The following is an 18,779-nucleotide window of genomic DNA, read 5'->3' as shown; positions in this document are numbered from 1 at the left end:
CCCCTTTGGCCGCAATTGGTGTACAGCCAAGGGAAATCAGGAAAGGTAAGAGTGAAAAAATAACTAGAAATAGAAGGGTTCCATACCCTTATTATGGAAATAAAAATAGAAATAGTGAAATAGTAACGACCTCTGTGGAAATAACTTGTGTAACCTCAACTTGGGTGTCACAATATTGTTAGCAGCCTGTGTTTTATGATGTTATATGAACTCTGACTAGATTGCAGCCAATTTAGATATCCAGCTTCCTTTAATTTTCAGGTTTGGGTTTCTGATTATATACCAGCCGGAAAAACTATTTCAATTGTGAGCAAATTCTGCACTGTTGCAGCAGAAAGATTAGGGGGGATAGGCATGCTTCAAGTTTTCAGAAACCCTACAAGGCGTAGAGGGTGTAGATGCTTGCATAGTATTTGATTTGGACTGTGAGCACAGATCTAAAGAACATAAGTACAAATTTAAGAAACGAGAAGAGATTAGAAAATAAAATCCCTTCGCGACATGGGGATATGGATCGGCTCCCTGAAAAGCAATTGATGCAGTGCTGATGAACTCTTTCAAGAAATGGCTGAATAAAAATATGATTGCCAATGAGATTGAATATTATAAAACAGACACAAATTGAAATTATGAAATACTCCAGGAGGCCGATGGATGCTGCGCCAATTGGGGTCAGATGAGATGGGAGGAGAAGCCAGTGGATGGCAGGCTGTCAAGATTGAATAATGAAGATAATGGCACTGGAGAGATATATTGGAGCATTGCTTGATTATTTTTGAGTATTAGGTAGTGTTTATGCAGAACTTTCTGTCAGGAAATTAAATAATTGAGATAGAACCCAGGAAAGGATGGATTCGCATACAGCTGTGGAAGGAGTGAGATTGATAGGAAGAATAGCCTTTTCACATTCACAGCTTCTTATGTTCATGCTGAAAGACTGTAGGAAGAGTGAAATCAAAAATCTCATAATATGCCCACAATTATAAAAGAATAATTAGATCAAGATTGACCATTTATGTGTGATGCAATTTAGCTCAGTAGTTGACCTACATAAACCTATGAAAGAAACTCTCTCAGCCAGCAGTTAAAGTGAATGCAACTTGTCACTGTGGAAATTACATTTAGCGCACTTGGAAGTCTTTAGGGACTTGAAACATCACTCAATATATTACTAATAACTGCTTTATTTAACAACTATAAAACTAGAGACAGCAACATTATAATAGTTCAGTAGTAATAATCATCATTAGCAGGGTTCAGCCCAAACATATTAATAATCATTTTTTAAGATAACAGCATGTACTTGGCAGAATTCAGAGTTCAAAAGAGGTTTAGTATGCTTTCAGGTCATCTGTAACTTCGTTTTACGAAAGATACAACCTCTTTCATATCGAAGAACATTGGGTGGAACAGAACAGTTTAGTAAGTTTTAATGATATGCTCATTTCGGTTTCATCAACTCTTTTGTTGTCTTCTTGCTTGAGAGTCATCTTCCATTCTTCCCAAAATTTTTAACATTCCAAAGCCTTCTGATTTATGTGAACATTAGTCAACCTTAAATAACTGAAGCTATTACAAGTGAACATCACTTCAGACAATCAGACTAAACATTGTTAATTATTTCAAGAGTTCAATTGGCTAGAAATGACATATCAGCAAAATTGTAGATGCCAAAACAATTAACATATTAATGCTGAAAGACTGTGTTATAGGCTTCAATACTTATGGGGAATTAATCCCTCTTTTATTTGTCTTTCCTCAGCTGGAGAAATGTACCAGAAATTATTAACTTGTAGCTATATAAACTTCAATGTTATTGCCCACATTACCAGAGACAATCAGTACCTTTATCTTTCATTGAGATTGGCAGATATTTCCTAGAAAGAAAAAAGCCTTTACCTATGTATTTACCCATACTATCTGAAACTATTTTGTGTGTTCATTATTCTTGACAATACAATTTCAGTTTCGACTGCACTATAGGATCAATATTAATTTAATTAATTTGAAAGAATTAACCTTCCTAATTAAACCTGTCATTTGAAGTTCTCCAACAGCTAAGCACCTGTATGGCACTACCAACAAATTCCATGGGCAATACATAAAGCTAATGCTGGCTATGAAACCCTTTCCTGTTGAATGAAAACTCACTTTGTGTTAGAAGCAGAACCGGTTCCTTTAATTCTTTTGTTTGCAACTCTAGTGTCAAGTCCTTAATCTTATCCAAAGCCACCTGCAGGCGATCATCCAGAGAAGTTGCCAGTTCCTCTGCTTGCAGGGCACGCAGCTCTGCTTGTCTGCCAAAGATCAAGATGTAGAGGTAATTGTCAAAAAAGAACCAAAAATGACAAGTGTTCATGGGTGATTAACAACTCAGATAAAATGGGTCTGTGGGAGCATGGATTAGACCTGACCAGATTGTTACCAAAAGACTAGATTTAAAAGGAAGTGCACTAAGCTATAAAATAACTTACAAGAAATATGTCTGAATTAAGTATTGCATTATATAGTTCATATAGAATGGTTCAAAAGTATAATTCTTGAGACTTTTCTGCAATATTCCTTTAACTGTCCACCAGTTCCCCAATGGTTCAATTGATTAAGGAAGTGAGCAGCTGACCCATACAAACCAGAATGGTCCCAGGTGTTTGGTTTGTACTAAAATTGGCCTCAGCACCCCTATCAATGAGAGGCGATCTTATTGAGACATATAAGATAATGAGGGGACTCGACAAGGTAGATGCAGAGGTGATGTTTCCACTCATGGGGGAATCTAGAACTAGGGGACATAGTTTTAGAATAAGGGGCTGCCCATTTAAAACTGAGATGAGGAGGAATTTCTTCTCTCAGAGGGTTGTAAATCTATGGAATTCTCTGCCCCAGAGAGCTGTGGAGACTGGGTCATTGAATATATTTAAGGCGGAGATAGACAGATTTTTGAGGGAAAAGGGAATAAAGGGTTATGGGGAGCGGGCAGGGAAGTGTAGTTGAGCCGATGATCAGGTCAGCCATGATCTTATTAAATGGCGGAGCAGGCTCGAGGGGCCAAATGGCCTACTCCTGCTCCTATTTCTTATGTTCTTATGTTAGGAGCATAAACACCGACCAGTTTCCGCTCCTGATCACGATAAAGCAATCACTGCTAGAAATGCAAGTGTCGACATTGTGTGATGCAATGGCTTGGACTGTGCAATAGAAATAATGGTGAGGCTATCAGCGCTCACTGTTGTTTTAATGTAAATCGTACAGCAACTTCCGGCAACCGCACATGCGCAGTTAAATGTAGAAATCAAGAAGTTGTTGTCCGAGTTGCCCTGCTCCTCCAGAGGCTTCACTATACCTCTATCACGCCAAGAGACTCAGCATTGAACTACCTGGAAGGGTGTGAAGTTGGGATACTTACATGATAGATACCCAATAAATTTGGCAGAGGTTAGGGCTTTTCCATTTCTGTGTAAATTAATTTTTAATTGCATTATAAGTCTTAATTACTGCCAGACAAACACTCTGGTACCGAAAATTAACTTTTACAAGTGTGGAGTCCCATTCCTTCAGATTTTAATTATTGTTGAAGATTAAACATTTTTAAAGCTTTTTCTTTCTGTCTCTTTGATCTCTATTTCTTAATCCCATCTTTCTGTCCCTCTCTTTATTTTGCTTTCTGTACCTGATTTGGCATTGAATTAAATATTCTAACTTACACTTCCCTGGTTCAGACTCTGCACTGCTCAGTAATAATTCTTCAATTTGATTGGTTAAGGAGATACAGCGTTGCTTATCCTGTTCAAACAGGTCTCTGACACTCTTTCGAGGGCGCTGCACCAAAGTGGCTTTCTAATTATAGCGATTACCAGTGCTAAAGCTAATCGAAAGTCTATGGGTAAGTGTAAGTGCAATGAACTCAAAAGCCTTGCTAAAATCCATATACACTACATCAAATGCACTACCCACATCGACCCTCCCTGTACCTCCTCAAAAAATTCAATCAAGTTAGTCAGACACGACTTTCCCTTAACAAATCCATGCTGACTGTCCTTGATTAATCTGTGTCTTTCTAAATTAAGATTTATCCTATCCCTCAGAATTTTTTCCAATAATTTTCCTGCCACCAAGGTCTGTAATTGACTGGCCTGTAATTACTCAGTCGATCCCTTTCTCCCTTTTTAAACAAAGGTACAACATTAGCAATCCTCCAGTCCTCCGGCACCACACCTGTAGCCAGAGAGGATTGGTATTTCCTCTTTTGCTTCTCTTAATAGCCTGAAATACATTTCATCCAGGCCTGGTGATTTATCCACTTTCAAAGCTGCTAAGCCCCTCACTATTTTATTTCACCTACTATTTCACACTCCTCCTCCTTGATTGTGATGTCTGCATCGACCCTCTCCTTTGTGAAAACAGACACAGTATTCATTAAGAATCATACCCACATCTTGCACCTCCACACACAGATTACCTTTATGGTCCCCAATAGGCCCTACCCTTTCTTTAGTTATCCTCTTGTTCTTAATATATTTATAAAACATCTTTGAGATTTCATTGATTTTACTTGCCAAAATGTTTTCATGCCCTCTCTTTGCTTTCCTAATTTCCTTTTTAATTTCACCCCTGCACTTTCTATACGCCTCTAGAGTTTCTGCAGTATTAAGTCCTCGGTATCTGTCATAAGCCTCCCTTTTTTTCTTTATCCTACTCTATGCCCCTTAACATCGAGGGGGGACTCTAGATTTGTTAGTCCCACCCTTTCTCTTTAAGAGAACATACTTGCTCTGAGCCCTCGGGACCTCCTCCTTGAATGCTTCCCATTGCTCTGACACTATTTTCCTTCAAGTAGCTGTTTCCAGTCCATTATGGCTAAATCACATCTCAGCTTAGTAAAAATGGCATTTCCCCAATTGAGAACTTTTAGTCCTGGTCTATTTTTGTCCTTTTCCATAACTACCTATTCCCACTCTGCCTGCACACTCTTAAACTGCGGGATGGCCACCTCCAGAAATGTGCTATCCACGAAGTTCTCAGCCACACAGATGCACTACAGTGACTTCAGCTGCCGTCCAAGCTCCAAAATACAAGATCTCAAGCTGCCGTAGATGGCGACACTTCCTGCACATGTGGTCGTCCAGGACTTCCCACATGGGACTGGGCTCCCCTGCCATGCCTCTATTTAATAAACTAAGAACTTACTTAGCAGAAATAAATTTAAAATTCAAAAAAGAAACTCTCACCAGATACTCACCAATCAGCTCCTTCCCTTGTGCCAGCATCACCTTTTTTACTCTGACGTCACTCTTTCGAATTCTGCCTCTATTGAGTTGCTCCCACTCAGCCTGCGCTCCATTCCCATTCAGGTCTGCCTCTGGTCTCAGACCTGCACTCCGCATTATTTATTTGCTTTGCTCCCTCTGGATTAGTCCCACTCCTCTGCTCTTTCCCCATAGCCCTGCAGATATTTCCTTTTCAAGTATATATCCAATTCACTTTTGAAAGTTATTATTGAATCTGCTTCCACCACTTTTTCAGGCACTGCATTTCGGATCATAACAACTCGCTGCGTAAAAAAAATACTCCTCATCTCCCATCCGGTTCTTTTGCCAATGATCTTAAATCTGTGCACTCTGCTTACCCACCCACATGCCAGTGGAAACAATTTCTACATACTTACTCTATCAAAACCCTTCATAAATTTGAAAATCTCTTAAATCTCCCCGTAACCTTTTCTGCTCAAAGGCAAACAATCCCAGCTTCTCTAGTCTCTCAACATAACTGAAGTCTCTCATCCCTGGTATCATTGTAGTAAATCACCCTCTTCAAGGCCTTGACATCCTTGAGAATTGGACACAATACCGCTGCTGATGCCTAATCAGTGATTTATAAAAGGTTTAGCAGAACCTCTTTGTTTTTGTATTCTATGGGCTAGAAATTCGGGTTTTAGTGATTTTGCCCATTTTTGGGTGATAATCGTGGTGGAATTTATTTTTACCGCTAGGGTACCGTTATCACCGGACGCAGCAAAATTCCCCAAACAGTGACTGGTCATAGCGATAGCGATAAGTCCGGCTTTGCACAACTGAATTTGTGTGTCGGAGCTGAAATTTGCGATCAAAAAAACTGGACCTTCTGCGCATAAGGGAATTTATCTTTTCTGATTTTCTTTTTTCCCTTTTTTTTCTTCCGGCATTCCTGGTCAGCTGTGATCGCCCGTGCATGCGCAGTAAACCTAGGGCTGAATCAGCCATTTACAGATAGCAGGCGCAATGGAAGGAGGCAGAGAACGAGAAAGTTCAGAAATGAGGCGAAGGAGGCCCTTATCGCAGCTGAGGAGAGGAGATGGGGCGAATTAAATAGGAGGGGTGCAAGTAAAACCTTCCCAGTGGTTTATAGGCGTCTTTGGACCAGCATATCTGAAGAGGTGTCTTTTATGGACAACATCAGGAGGACGCACATTCAGTGTCACAAGAGGTTCAATGAGTTGTGTATCTGTAAAGCATGCAGTCCCATGTTCTGCCACCAGGGAGTGCATCCCCTGAAGTCCTTGGGATCCCAGCATCCCTTGGGAGCACTGTATATAAGCCGGCCCCTAAGGCCTGTTCCTCACTCTGGAGTGTCTTAATAAAGACTGAGGTCATTGTTACTTTAACATCCCTGTGTGCAATCTCATCTGTGTTAGGAACATAATAACTGGCGACGAGTATACGAATCCAACGCAAAGATGCAGCAAACTGTGGGCATCCTGGAAAAGTTCTCAGAGGGTGAGGATTGGGAAGCCTATGTCGAACAGCTAGAACAGTACTTTGTAGCCAACGAGCTGGACAGAGAAGGAAGCGCTGCAAAAAGGAGAGCGGTCCTCCTCACGGTCTGCGGGGCACCGACCTATAGCCTCATGAAGAATCTTCTGACTCCGGTGAAACCCACAGATAAGTCATATGAGGAGCTGTGTACACTGGTTCTGGAGTATCTTAACCCGAGGGAGAGCGTGCTAATGGCGAGGTATCGGTTCTACACGTATCAGCGATCTGAAGGTCAGGAAGTGGCGAGCGACGTCGCCGAGCTAAGGTGACTTGCAGGACAATGTGAGTTTGATGGCTACCTGGAACAGATGCTCAGAGACTTTTTTGTACTGGGCATTGGCCACGTGACCATCCTACGAAAACTTTTGACTGTAGAGACACCGACCCTCAGTAAGGCCATTGCGATAGCACAGGCGTTTATGTCCACTAGCGATAACACCAAACAAATCTCTCAGCGCACAAGTGCTAGAAATGTTCATAAATTAACTGGAACTGTGTTTGCGAGCAGAAATGTACAGGGCAGAAACCATGAGTCTGCAACTGCCAGATGACTCAGAGTCTGCAACAAAAGATGAATGCAAGGCAATTCACACCTTGTTGGCATTGTGGAGGCTTCTATTCAGCTTATTCATGCCGCTTCAAAGGGTATGTTTGCAAGAGTTGTGGAAGAATGGGGCACCTCCAACGAGCTTGCAGACGAGCTGCAAGCTCTGCAAAACCTGCTAACTACCACGTGGCAGAGGAAGATCGGTCCATGGTGGATCAAAGCAATTTCGAGCCTCAGAGAGAGGAGGCAGATGCTAAAGTACACGGGGTGCACACTTTTTCAACAAAATGTCCACCTATAATGCTAAATGTAAAATTGAATGGCTTACCCATAGCCATGGAACTGGACACTGGCGCTAGCCAATCCATCATGAGTAAAAAGATGTTTGAGAGACTGTGGTGCAAAAAGGCAGTCAGACCAGCCCTGAGCCCCATCCACACGAAACTGAGAACGTACACCAAAGAGATCATCACTGTCCTGGGCAGCGCTTGGTCAAGGTCACCTACGAGGACACGGTGCACGAACTGCCACTCTGGATTGTCCTGGGCGATGGCCCCACACTGCTTGGAAGGAGCTGGCTGGGCAAAATCCGCTGGAACTGGGATGACATCCGAGCGCTGTCACATGTCGATGAGGCCTCATGTACCCAGATTCTTAACAAATTTCCTTCCCTTTTTGAGCCAGGCATTGGAAACTTTTCCGGGATGAAGGTGAGTATCCACTTGGTCCCAGAGGCATGACCCATTCATCACAAGGCATGAGCGGTACCTCACATGATGAGAGAGAGAGTGGAAATCGAGCTGGACAGGCTGCAATGCGAGGGCATTATCTCATCAGCGAGTGGGCCAGCTCGATTGATACAGTACTCAAAAGTGATGGCACGGTCAAGATTTGCGGCGATTATAAAGTAACTATTAATCGTTTCTCGCTACAGGGCCAATACCCGCTATCTAAGGCAAACGACCTATATGCGACGCTGGCAGGAGGCAAGACGTTCACCAAGCTCGACCTGACTTCGGCCTACATGTCACAGGAGCTGACGGAGTCTTCTAAGGGCCTCACCTGCATCAACAAGCACAAGGGACTGTTCATCTACAACCGATGCCCATTTGGAATTTGGTCGGCTGCAGCGATCTTCCAGAGAAACATGGAGAGCCTATTCAAGTCAGTACCACACATGGTGGTTTTTCAGGACAACATATTGGTCACGGGTCGGGACACTGTCGCGCACCTCCAAAACCTGGAGGAGGTCCTCCAGCGACTGGATCGCGTAGGACTGTGGCTGAAGAGGTCGAAATGCATCTTCATGGCAACAGAAGTGGAGTTTTGGGTGAGAAAGATCACGGTGGATGGCATTCGGCCCACAGACGCCAAGACAGATGCTATCAGGAACGCGCCCAAGCCACAGAACGTCACAGAGCTGCGGTCGTTCCTGGGACTCCTCAACTATTTTGGTAACTTCCTCCCGGGGTTAAGCACCCTCTTAGAGCCCCTACATGTGTTATTGCGTAAAGGTGAGAACTGGGTATGGGGATAAAACCAAGTAATTGCATTTGAAAAAGCCAGAAACATTTTATGCTCCAACAACCTGCTTGTATTGTATAATCAGTGTAAAAGGCTTGTGCTAGCATGTGATGCGTCGTGGTACGGAGTCGGGTGTGTATTACAACAAGCTAACGTTGCGGGGAAGTTGCAACCTGTCCTCCAGGAGCTTGTCTAAGGCTGAGAGGGCCTACAGAATGATTGAGAAAGAAGCATTGGCATGTGTGTTCGGGGTAAAGAAAATGCATCAGTAGCTGTCTGGCCTCAAATTTGAGCTGGAAACCAATCACAAGCCCCTCATATCCCTGTTCGCTGAAAACAAGGGGATAAATACTAATGCCTCAGCCCGCATACAAAGGTGGGCACTCGCACTATCAGCGTATAACTATACCATCCGCCACAAGCCAGGCACCGAGAACTGTGCGGATGCTCTCAGTCGGCTACCATTGCGCACCACGGGGGTGGAAATGGCGCAGCTTGCAAACTTGCTGATGGTAGCACAGCCCGCAGACTTGTTGATGGTCATAGAAGCATTTGAAAATGCTAAATCACCTGTCATGGCCCGCCAGATGAGGACTTGGACCAGCCAAGGTCCTCTGCTGTCCCTAGTAAAAAACTGTGTACTGCATGGGAGCTGGGCCAGCATCCCCGTTGAAATGCAAGAGCTAATCAAGCCATTCCAGTGGCAAAAGGACGAGCTGTCCATTCAGGCATACTGCCTGTTGTGGGGTAACCACGAAGTGCTACCCAAAAAGGGCAGGGAGACATTCATCTCGGATCTTCATTACACACACCCGGGTATAGTAATGATGAAAGCGATAGCCAGATCCCACGTGTGGTGGTCCTGTGTACGGCAATGCCGCGTGTGTGCTCAGTTGAGCAACGTGCCCAAAGAGGCACCACTAAGTTTGTGGTCCTGGCCCTCCAGACCAAGGTCGAGGATCTATGTCGACTAGGCGGGCCCGTTTCTCGGTAAAATGTTCCTGGTGGTGGTGGATGCTTTTTCAAAATGGATTGAATGAGAAATAATGTCGGGAAGCACCGCCACCGCCACCAGTGAAAGCCTGAGGGCCATGTTTGCCACCCACGGCCTGCCTGACATACTGGTCAGTGACAACGAGCCATATTTCACCAGTGCAGAATTTAAAGAATTCATGACCCGCAATGGGATCAAACATGTCACCTCGGCCTCGTTTAAACCAGTCTCCAATGGGCAGGCAGAGTGGGCAGTACAAACAATCAAACAGAGCCTTAAACGAGTCACAGAACCCGCCTGTCCCGAGTACTGCTCAGCTACCGCACGAGACCCCACTCTCTCACAGGCTGCCCCCGGCTGAGCTGCTCATGAAAAGTACACTTAAAACCAGACTCTCGCTGGTTCACCCCAACCTACATGATCACGTAGAGAGCAGGCGGCAGCAACAAAATGTAAACGATGGTCGCGCCACTGTGTCATGGGAAATTGATCTGAATGAATCTGTGTATGTGCTAAACTATGCACATGGTCCCAAGTGGATCGCGGACACGGTGATAGCTAAAGAAGGGAGTAGGGTGTTTGTAGTCAAACTAGACAATGGACAATTTGCAGAAAGCACCTGGCCCAAACGAGGCTGCGGTTCACAGACTGCCCTGAACAACCCACAGCAGACACCACCTTTTTCGAGGCCACAACACGCACCCAAAGGATCAATGACACCACGCCGGATCAGGAAATCGAACCCATCATGCCCAACAGCCCAGCAAGGCCAGGCTCACCCAGCAGCCCTGCAGGGCCAACAACACGCCAGCCCAGCGAAGGCACAGCCAACACACCAGAACAGACATTTGTACTGAGGCGGTCCACCAGGGAAAGAAAGGCTCTCGACCGCCTCACCTTGTAAATAGTTTTCACTTTGACTTTGGGGGGGAGTGATGTTGTGTATCTGCAAAGCATGCACTCCCATGTTCCGCCACCAGGGAGCTCATCCCCTTAAGTCCCAAGGGATCCCAGCATCCCTTGGGAGCACTGTATACAAGCCGGCCTCTAAGGCATGTTCCTTCCTCTGGAGTGTCTTAATAAAGACTGAGGTCACTGTTACTTTAATCTCCCTGTGTGCAGTCTCATCTGTGTTAGGAACATAATACAATGACCATTGCAGAATCGTCAGAGTAATATTTCTATTGATGCACTCCTTCATTACTTAAATTATAAATCTGACATATGTTGGTATAGGTAGGCTTAGTGTTGCACCGTATTTGCTATGAATAATCGTTAAACATTATTAAGACTGCTTTGTGAGAACTTAAAAGATGTTTCTGCGCTTCGGAGGAGAGGCGGGAGTTCCGGGGTCGAGTCGAGAGACCTATAAAGGCCTACCGGTGCAGCTGCAGCGGGGTGAGAAGGCAAAAAAGTAGAAAAAAATGGAAAGGTGACGTCACAGCCAAATGGATTAAGTGATTGACTGGTGATTGGTAAGTAGCTTTTCTTTTTCTTTTCTATTTCAGTAAGTAACCTTTGGCATTGTTGTTGCCAAATTAAGTTAATCTCGGGGTTAAGTCATGGCAGGAGAGCTCGGACACGTGTTATGCTCCTCCTGTACCAGGTGGGAAGTTAGGGACGCCTCCGGTGTCCCTGACGACTACGTGTGTGGGAAGTGTATTCGCCTCCAGCTCCTGACGAACCGTGTTGTGGTACTGGAGCTGCGGGTGGATTCACTCTGGAGCATGCACGATGTTGAGAATGACGTGAATAGCACATTTAACGAGTTGGTCATACCGCAGGTTAAGGGTCCACAGCCAGATAGGGAATGGAAGACCAACAGGAAGAGCAGTGCAAGGAAGGTAGTGCAGGGGTCCCCTGCGGTCATCCCCCTGCAAAACAGATACACAGCTTTGGGTACTTTTGAGGGGGGAGACTCATGGAGGGAGGGCAGCAGCAGCCAAGTTCACGGCATTGTGGCTGCCTCTGCTGCACAGGAGGGCAGAAAAAAGAGTGGGAGAACAATAGTGATAGGGGATTCGATTGTAACGGGAATAGATAGGCGTTTCTGCGGCTGCAACTGAGACTCCAGGATGGTATGTTACCTCCCTGGTGCAAGGGTCAAGGATGTCTCGGAGCAGGTGCAGGACATTCTGAAAAAGGAGGGTGAACAGCCAGTTGTCGTAGTGCACATTGGTACCAACGATATAGGTAAAAAACGGGATGAGGTCCTACGAGACGAATGTAGGGAGCTAGGAGTTAAATTAAAAAGTAGGACCTCAAAAGTAGTAATCTCAGGATTGCTGCCAGTGCCACGTGCTAGTCAGAGTGGGAATCGCAGGATAGCTCAGATGAATATGTGGCTTGAGCAGTGGTGCAGAAGGGAGAGATTCAAATTCCTGGGACATTGGAGCCGGTTCTGGGGGAGGTGGGACCAGTACAAACCGGACGGTCTGCACCTGGGCAGGATCGGAACCAATGTCCTAGGGGGAGTGTTTGCTAGTGCTGTTTGGGAGGAGTTAAACTAATATGGCAGGGGGATGGGAACCTATGCAGGGAGACAGAGGGGAATAAAATGGAGACAGAAGCAAAAGATAGAAAGGAGAATAGTAAAAGTGGAGGGCAGAGAAACCCAAGGCAAAAAACAAAAAGGGCCACTTTACAGCAGAATGCTAAAGGATCAAAGTGTGTTAAAAAGACAAGCCCTGAAGGCTCTGTGCCTCAAGGCGAGGAATATTCGGAATAAGGTGGACGAATTAACTGCGCAGATAGCAGTTAACGGGTATGATGTGATTGGCATCACGGAGACATGGCTCCAGGGTGACCAAGGTTGGGAACTCAACATCCAGGGGTACTCAGTATTTAGGATGGATAGACAGAAAGGAAAAGGAGGCGGGGTGGCGTTGCTGGTTAAAGAGGAAATTAATGCAATTGTAAGGAAGGACATTAGCTTGGATGATGAGGAATCGGTATGGGTGGAGCTGCAGAATACCAAAGGGCAAAAAACACTAGTGGGATTTGTGTACAGGCCACCAAATAGTAGTAGCGAGGTTGGGGACAGCATCAAACAAGAAATAAGGGATGTGTGCAATAAAGGTACAGCAGTAATCATGGGCGACTTTAATCTACATATAGATTGGGCTAACCTAATTGGTAGCAATGCGGTGGAGGAGGATTTCCTGGAATGTATTAGGGATGGTTTTCTAGACCAATATGTCGAGGAACCAACCAGAGAGCTGGCCATCCTAGACTGGGTGGTGTGTAATGAGAAGGGACTAATTAGCAATCTTGTTGTGCGAGGCCCCTTGGGGAAGAGTGACCATAATATGGTAGAATTCTTTATTAAGATGGAGAGTGACAAAGTTAATTCAGAAACTAGGGTCCTGAACTTAAGGAAAGGTAACTTTGATGGTATGAGGCGCGAATTGGCTAGATTAGACTGAAAAATGATGCTTAAAGGGTTGACGGTGGATAGGCAATGGCAAACCTTTAAAGATCACATGGATGAACTTCAACATTTGTACATCCCTGTCTGGAGTAAAAATAAAACGGGGAAGGTGGCTCAACCGTGGCTAACAAGGGAAATTAAGGATAGTGTTAAATCCAAGGAAGAGGCACACAAATTAGCCAGAAAAAGTAGCAAGCCGGAGGACTGGAAGAAATTTAGAATACAGCAGAGGAGGACCAAGGGTTTAATTAAGAAGGGAAATAGAATAAGAGAGGAAGCTTGCCAGAAACATAAAAATGACTGCAAAAGCTTCTTTAGATATGTGAAGAGAAAAAGGTTAGTGAAGACAAACGTTGGTTCCTTGTAGTCAGATTCGGGTGAATTTATAATGGGGAATAAAGAAATGGCAGACCAATTGAACAAGTACTTTGGTTCTGTCTTCACAAAGGAAGACACAAATGTACTAGGGGTCCGAAGGTCTAGTGAGAAGGAGGAACTGAAGGATATAAGGATATCCTTATTAGGCGGGAAATTGTGTTTGGGAAATTGACGGGATTGAAGGCCGATAAATCCGCAGGGCCTGATAGTCTACATCGCAGGGTACTTAAGGAAGTGGCCCTAGAAATAGTGGATGCATTGGTGATCATTTTCCAACAGTCTATCGACTCTGGATCAGTTCCTATGGACTGGAGGGTTGCTAATGTAACACCACTTTTTAAAAAAAGAGGGAGAGAGAAAACGAGTAATTATAGACCAGTTAGCCTGACATCAGTCGTGGGGAAAATGTTGGAATCAAACATTAAGGATGAAATAGCAGCACATTTGGAAAGCAGTGATAGGATTGGTCCATGTCAGCATGGATTTATGAAGGGGAAATCATGCTTGACAAATCTTCTGGAATTTTTTGAGGATGTAACCAGTACAGTGGACAGGGAAGAACCAGTGGATGTGGTATATTTGCACCTGCAAAAGGCTTTTGACAAGGTCCCACACAAAAGATTGGTGTGCAAAATCAAAGCACATGGTATTGGGGGTAATGTACTGACGTGGATAGAGAACTGGTTGGCAGACAGGAAGCAGAGAGTCGGGATTAACGGGTCCTTTTCAGAATGGCAGGCAGTGACTAGTGGAGTGCCGCAGGGCTCAGTGCTGGGGCCCGAGCACTTTACAATATATATTAATGATTTGGATGATGGAATTGAGTGTAATATCTCCAAGTTTGCAGATGACACTAAACTGGGTGGCGGTGTGAGCTGTGAGGAGGACGCTAAGAGGCTGCAGGGTGTTTTGGACAGGTTAGGCGAGTGGGCAAATACATGGCAGATGCAGTATAATGTGGATAAATGTGAGGTTATCCACTTTGGGGGCAAAAACACGAAGGCAGAATATTATCTGAATGGCGGCAGATTAGGAAAAGGGGAGGTGCAGCGAGACCTGGGTGTCATGATTCATCAGTCATTGAAGGTTGGCGTGCAGGTACAGCAGGCGGTGAAGAAGGCAAATGGTATGTTGGCCTTCATAGCTCGGGGATTTGAGTATAGGAGCAGGGAAGTCTTACTGCAGTTGTACAGGGCCTTGATGAGGCCCCACCTGGAATATTGTGTTCAGTTTTGGTCTCCTAATCTGAGGAAGGACGTTCTTACTATTGAGGGAGTGCAGCGGAGGTTCACCAGACTGATTCCTGGATGGCAGGACTGTCATATGAGGAGAGACTGGATCGACTGGGCCTGTATTCACTGGAGTTTAGAAGGATGAGAGGGGATCTCATAGAAACATATAAAATTCTGACGGGACTGGACAGGTTAGATGCAGGAAGAATGCTCCCGATGTTGGTGAAGTCCAGAACCAGGGGACATAGTCTTAGGATAAGGGGTAAGCCACTTAGGACTGAGATGAGGAGGAACTTCTTCACTCAGAGAGTTGTTAACCTATGGAATTCCCTACCGCAGAGAGTTGTTGATGCCAGTTCGTTAGCTATATTCAAGAGGGAGTTAGATATGGCCCTTGCGGCTAAAGGGATCAAGGGGTATGGAGAGAAAGCAGGAACGGGGTACTGAAGAAATGATCAGCCATGATCTTATTGAATGGTGATGCAGGCTCGAAGGGCCAGGTGGCCTACTCCTGCACCTGTTTTCTATGTTTCCTCATGAGCCAACGTGCAACTTCCAGGGCCATTAAACAGAGGACTGTATTAAATGCACACAGTATAGTATAAGTGCTTTGATGGCTATGTGTGTGTGCCAAAAGAGCAGAAGGGCCCTCTGGTAACCATTCCCATTGTCATCTTTGCAGAGAAAGTTGTCCCACAACCACCGAGAGTAGCGACGGACAGGCGGTGGTCCACCCAGAACAATGCCTCTGACAGACCTGGAGGAGCATGTGGTAGATCTGATCGGTGCCTCAGGGAGGTCAACTACCCATGGGGGTGCTGAGCCCTGGTTCAAAACTTCAAAATCCCTAGGCTGGGTTCAGGCAATGTGATGTCGTGTCTGTGGACTGGGGTTCGCCAATGTGATGCAGTTTCTGTGGCCTAGGGTTCGGGCAATGTGATGCAGTGTCTCTCAACTACATATAATGCAGTAGCGGCGGTCCTTCAAATGAGCCAGTGTTATGTGACCTTACCCATGCCACCCTGTCCCCTCCCCTGCTGCTAACCACTCGTCTGTTGTTTTCTATTTCCAGATGAGGAGTCGCATGCGCCACATCCTCGAATGGAAGCCTCCACCTCAGTCTTTCATGTGGGGGTAGAGGAGGGGAATGAGGGCGACATTGACAACGAGGAACCTCCACGGAAGGACCAAACTGAGCAACCTATTCCGGTGGGGGGGGGTGGAGGGGCCGATGCAATTGACATCGTTCTTTGCTGCGGCCACTAGCTCGTCCGAAGAAGAAACATTCTCAGGCTTTGAGCCATCCGAGGCCCCGGGTGCAGGTGGCATGCAGCAACGCACCCCGTATGCAGTTTCTCCAGAGGGTGAGTCGGCAAAGCTGGTCTGCTGACAGACTGGCAGACGCACACTTGGACATGGTGGGACTGTCGAGGGAGAACGTCCAGCTCACCCGACAGCTCCTGGAGGTCTTGGGTAGTAGTCTTGGGTAGTATTCACGCAAGCATTGCGGCATTTTCCGCGGACATTAGGGAGGGCATGTCGCAGATTGTCGGTGCGAGCCCCGAAACCACCAAGGCTGTCACTGCCCACGCGCAATTGATGGTCTCGATCTTTGACACTACAGTATCCAGTGTCACCCCCAGACTGACATCACCTGTGAGTGATGAGGCCGAGTTACAGCCTTGCCACTCAGAAACTGGACCTTTCATACCCCGAGGTTCTCCAGTGGATCGTCTCCATTGTCTATCCCCCTTTTACAGCAGGACTCTGGCCGCCTTGCTGCACGACATCTTGGTACCACCTTGGGTAGGGTCATGACGCATGGGAGGAGGGTTAGGGTGAGTGGTGGGGGAGAGAGAAACGGAGGAGGGGCCACAGGTAAAAGGCGTTCAGTGTAGGAGTTGTTCTTTTGCTGTTATTTTGTTGCTGTTTTGTTGTTGTTGTTATTTTATAAAAGTTTCCCAATTCACAATAATGTTTAATAAATTTTGTTCCACTTTTGAGATGTTTAAATTTTATTCAAGTTAAATCTTATTCAAGTTACAATGTTTAATAAATCTTATTCAAGTTGCTGTATGTTTAATAAATTCTTTTGTTCACTTTAACCATTCCTGTGTAGTGTTTCATTTGTAGAATAAGACGGTGAATAGTCAACATGGTGGTGTTAGCGCCGGGTGCTCCCTGGGTCCGACCTGGATCCGACTTTTTTTTCCGGGCGGGCGATAAAATGGGTGATATTGCCGAATTTACCGCCCAGGGCGATAGCGCAGCATTGCACGCCAATTGATGTCATAAAAACGCTTTAAAAAAAATTGGGCGGACGATAACTTTTAGCGCGCCACAAAACAACTGCCGAATTTTCCGCCAGGGCGCAAAATGTTGTGCGACTCGTTTATTGCCAAAACATATATATATCGCTTCGCCCTGGCATAAAGATGGGCGCAAACTAGTTGAATTTCTAGCCCTATGCCTCTAATTTTAAAGCCGAGGATCCCATATGCATTTTAACAGCCTTATCAACTAGTCCTGCCACCTTCAAAGATTTGTGTACGTACACCCCCAGGTCTCTCTGTTTCTGCATTCTCTTTAAAGTTGTACCATTTAGTTTATATTGCCTCCCATTGTTCTTCCTTCCAAAATGCATCACTTCACGCTTCTCTGCATTAAATTTCATCTAGCATGTGTCTGTCCATTTCATCCGTCTGTCTATGTCCTTCTGAAGTCTGCTACTATCCTCCTCACTGTTTACTATATTTCCAAGTTTTATCTCATCTGCAAACTGAAATTATGCTCCCTATAGGTCCACATCATTCATATATATCAAAAATAGCAGTGGTCCTAATATCCCAACACCTGGGGGACATCACAGTATACTTTCCTCCACTCTGGGAAAGAAACCTTCATCACTACTCTCTGCTTTCTGTCTCTTAGCCAATTTTGTGTTCACACTGCCACTGCCTCTTTAATCCCATGGGTTTCAATTTTGCTAAAAGCCTATTATGTGGCACTTTATCAAAAACCTTTTGAAACTCCATGTACACAACATCAAACACATTACCCTCATTAACTCTCTATGTTACTTCAGCGAAGAACTCAAGAAAGTTTGTCAGCCCCAAATTGCCTTTAACAAATGCAAGTTGGCTGTCATTTATTAACCTATGTTTTTCCAAATGACAATTAATTTTGTCCTGGATCATAGTCTCTAGAAGTTTCCTCACCACTGATTGGCCTGTAGTTAGAGTTTAAAATTTTCCCCATTTTTGAGCAAGGGTGCAACATTAGCAATTCTCTCGTCCTCTGGCACCACTCCCATATCCAAGGATGACTGAAAGACTGTGGCCAAAGGCTGTTTCTACCCTTACTTCCCTCAGCAAACTAGGATGCACACCAGTGAACTTTCTACTTTGAGCACTGCCAACCATTTAAGTACCTCCTCTATTTATTTTCATACTATCTAATATCTCTACCTACCTCCTTCCTTACTGTGACATTGGCAGCATCCTCTTCTTTTGAAAGGGTAGATGCAAAGTACTCATTTAGTAGCTAAGCCAAGCTTGGCTGAGCTACTAAATGAGTACTTTGCATCTATCCTCTCAGGTAGTATTTATTCTGATTCTTAATTGGCCCCACCATTCCTTTGACTATCCCTTCACACATTATGTTTATAAAATACTTTAGTGTTCCTTTTTATGTTACCCGTTAATCTTTTCTCAAACACTCTTTGTCTCTTATTTCCTTTTCAAGTTCTCCTCTGCATTTTATATTCGGTTTGATTCTCTACTGTATTTTGAATCTTAAATTTAACATAAGCCTCCATTTTCTGTTTCATTTTAATATCTTCAGTCATCCAAGGAGCTCTAGCTTTGGATTCCCTTCCTTTCCCTCA

At 44.9% G+C, this 18,779-nt stretch overlaps 1 protein-coding gene across 1 annotated transcript in view; it reads right to left on the bottom strand.

Moving 5' to 3' along the window:
- axdnd1 (axonemal dynein light chain domain containing 1) overlaps window positions 1-18,779 on the bottom strand; it is a gene marked incomplete at its 5' end in the record, with an annotated part of 368,202 nt that overhangs the window by 6,299 nt on the left and 343,124 nt on the right. Inside the window, one exon of the mRNA XM_070887184.1 lies at window positions 2,152-2,297. Coding sequence (XP_070743285.1) covers window positions 2,152-2,297 — 146 coding nt within the window. The remainder of the gene's footprint in view (window positions 1-2,151; window positions 2,298-18,779) is intronic.

This window comes from Pristiophorus japonicus, chromosome 8 (genome assembly GCF_044704955.1).
Source record: "Pristiophorus japonicus isolate sPriJap1 chromosome 8, sPriJap1.hap1, whole genome shotgun sequence".
NCBI classification, from domain to species: Eukaryota; Metazoa; Chordata; class Chondrichthyes; family Pristiophoridae; genus Pristiophorus; species Pristiophorus japonicus.
This window is presented reverse-complemented; position numbering and strand designations above follow the sequence as displayed.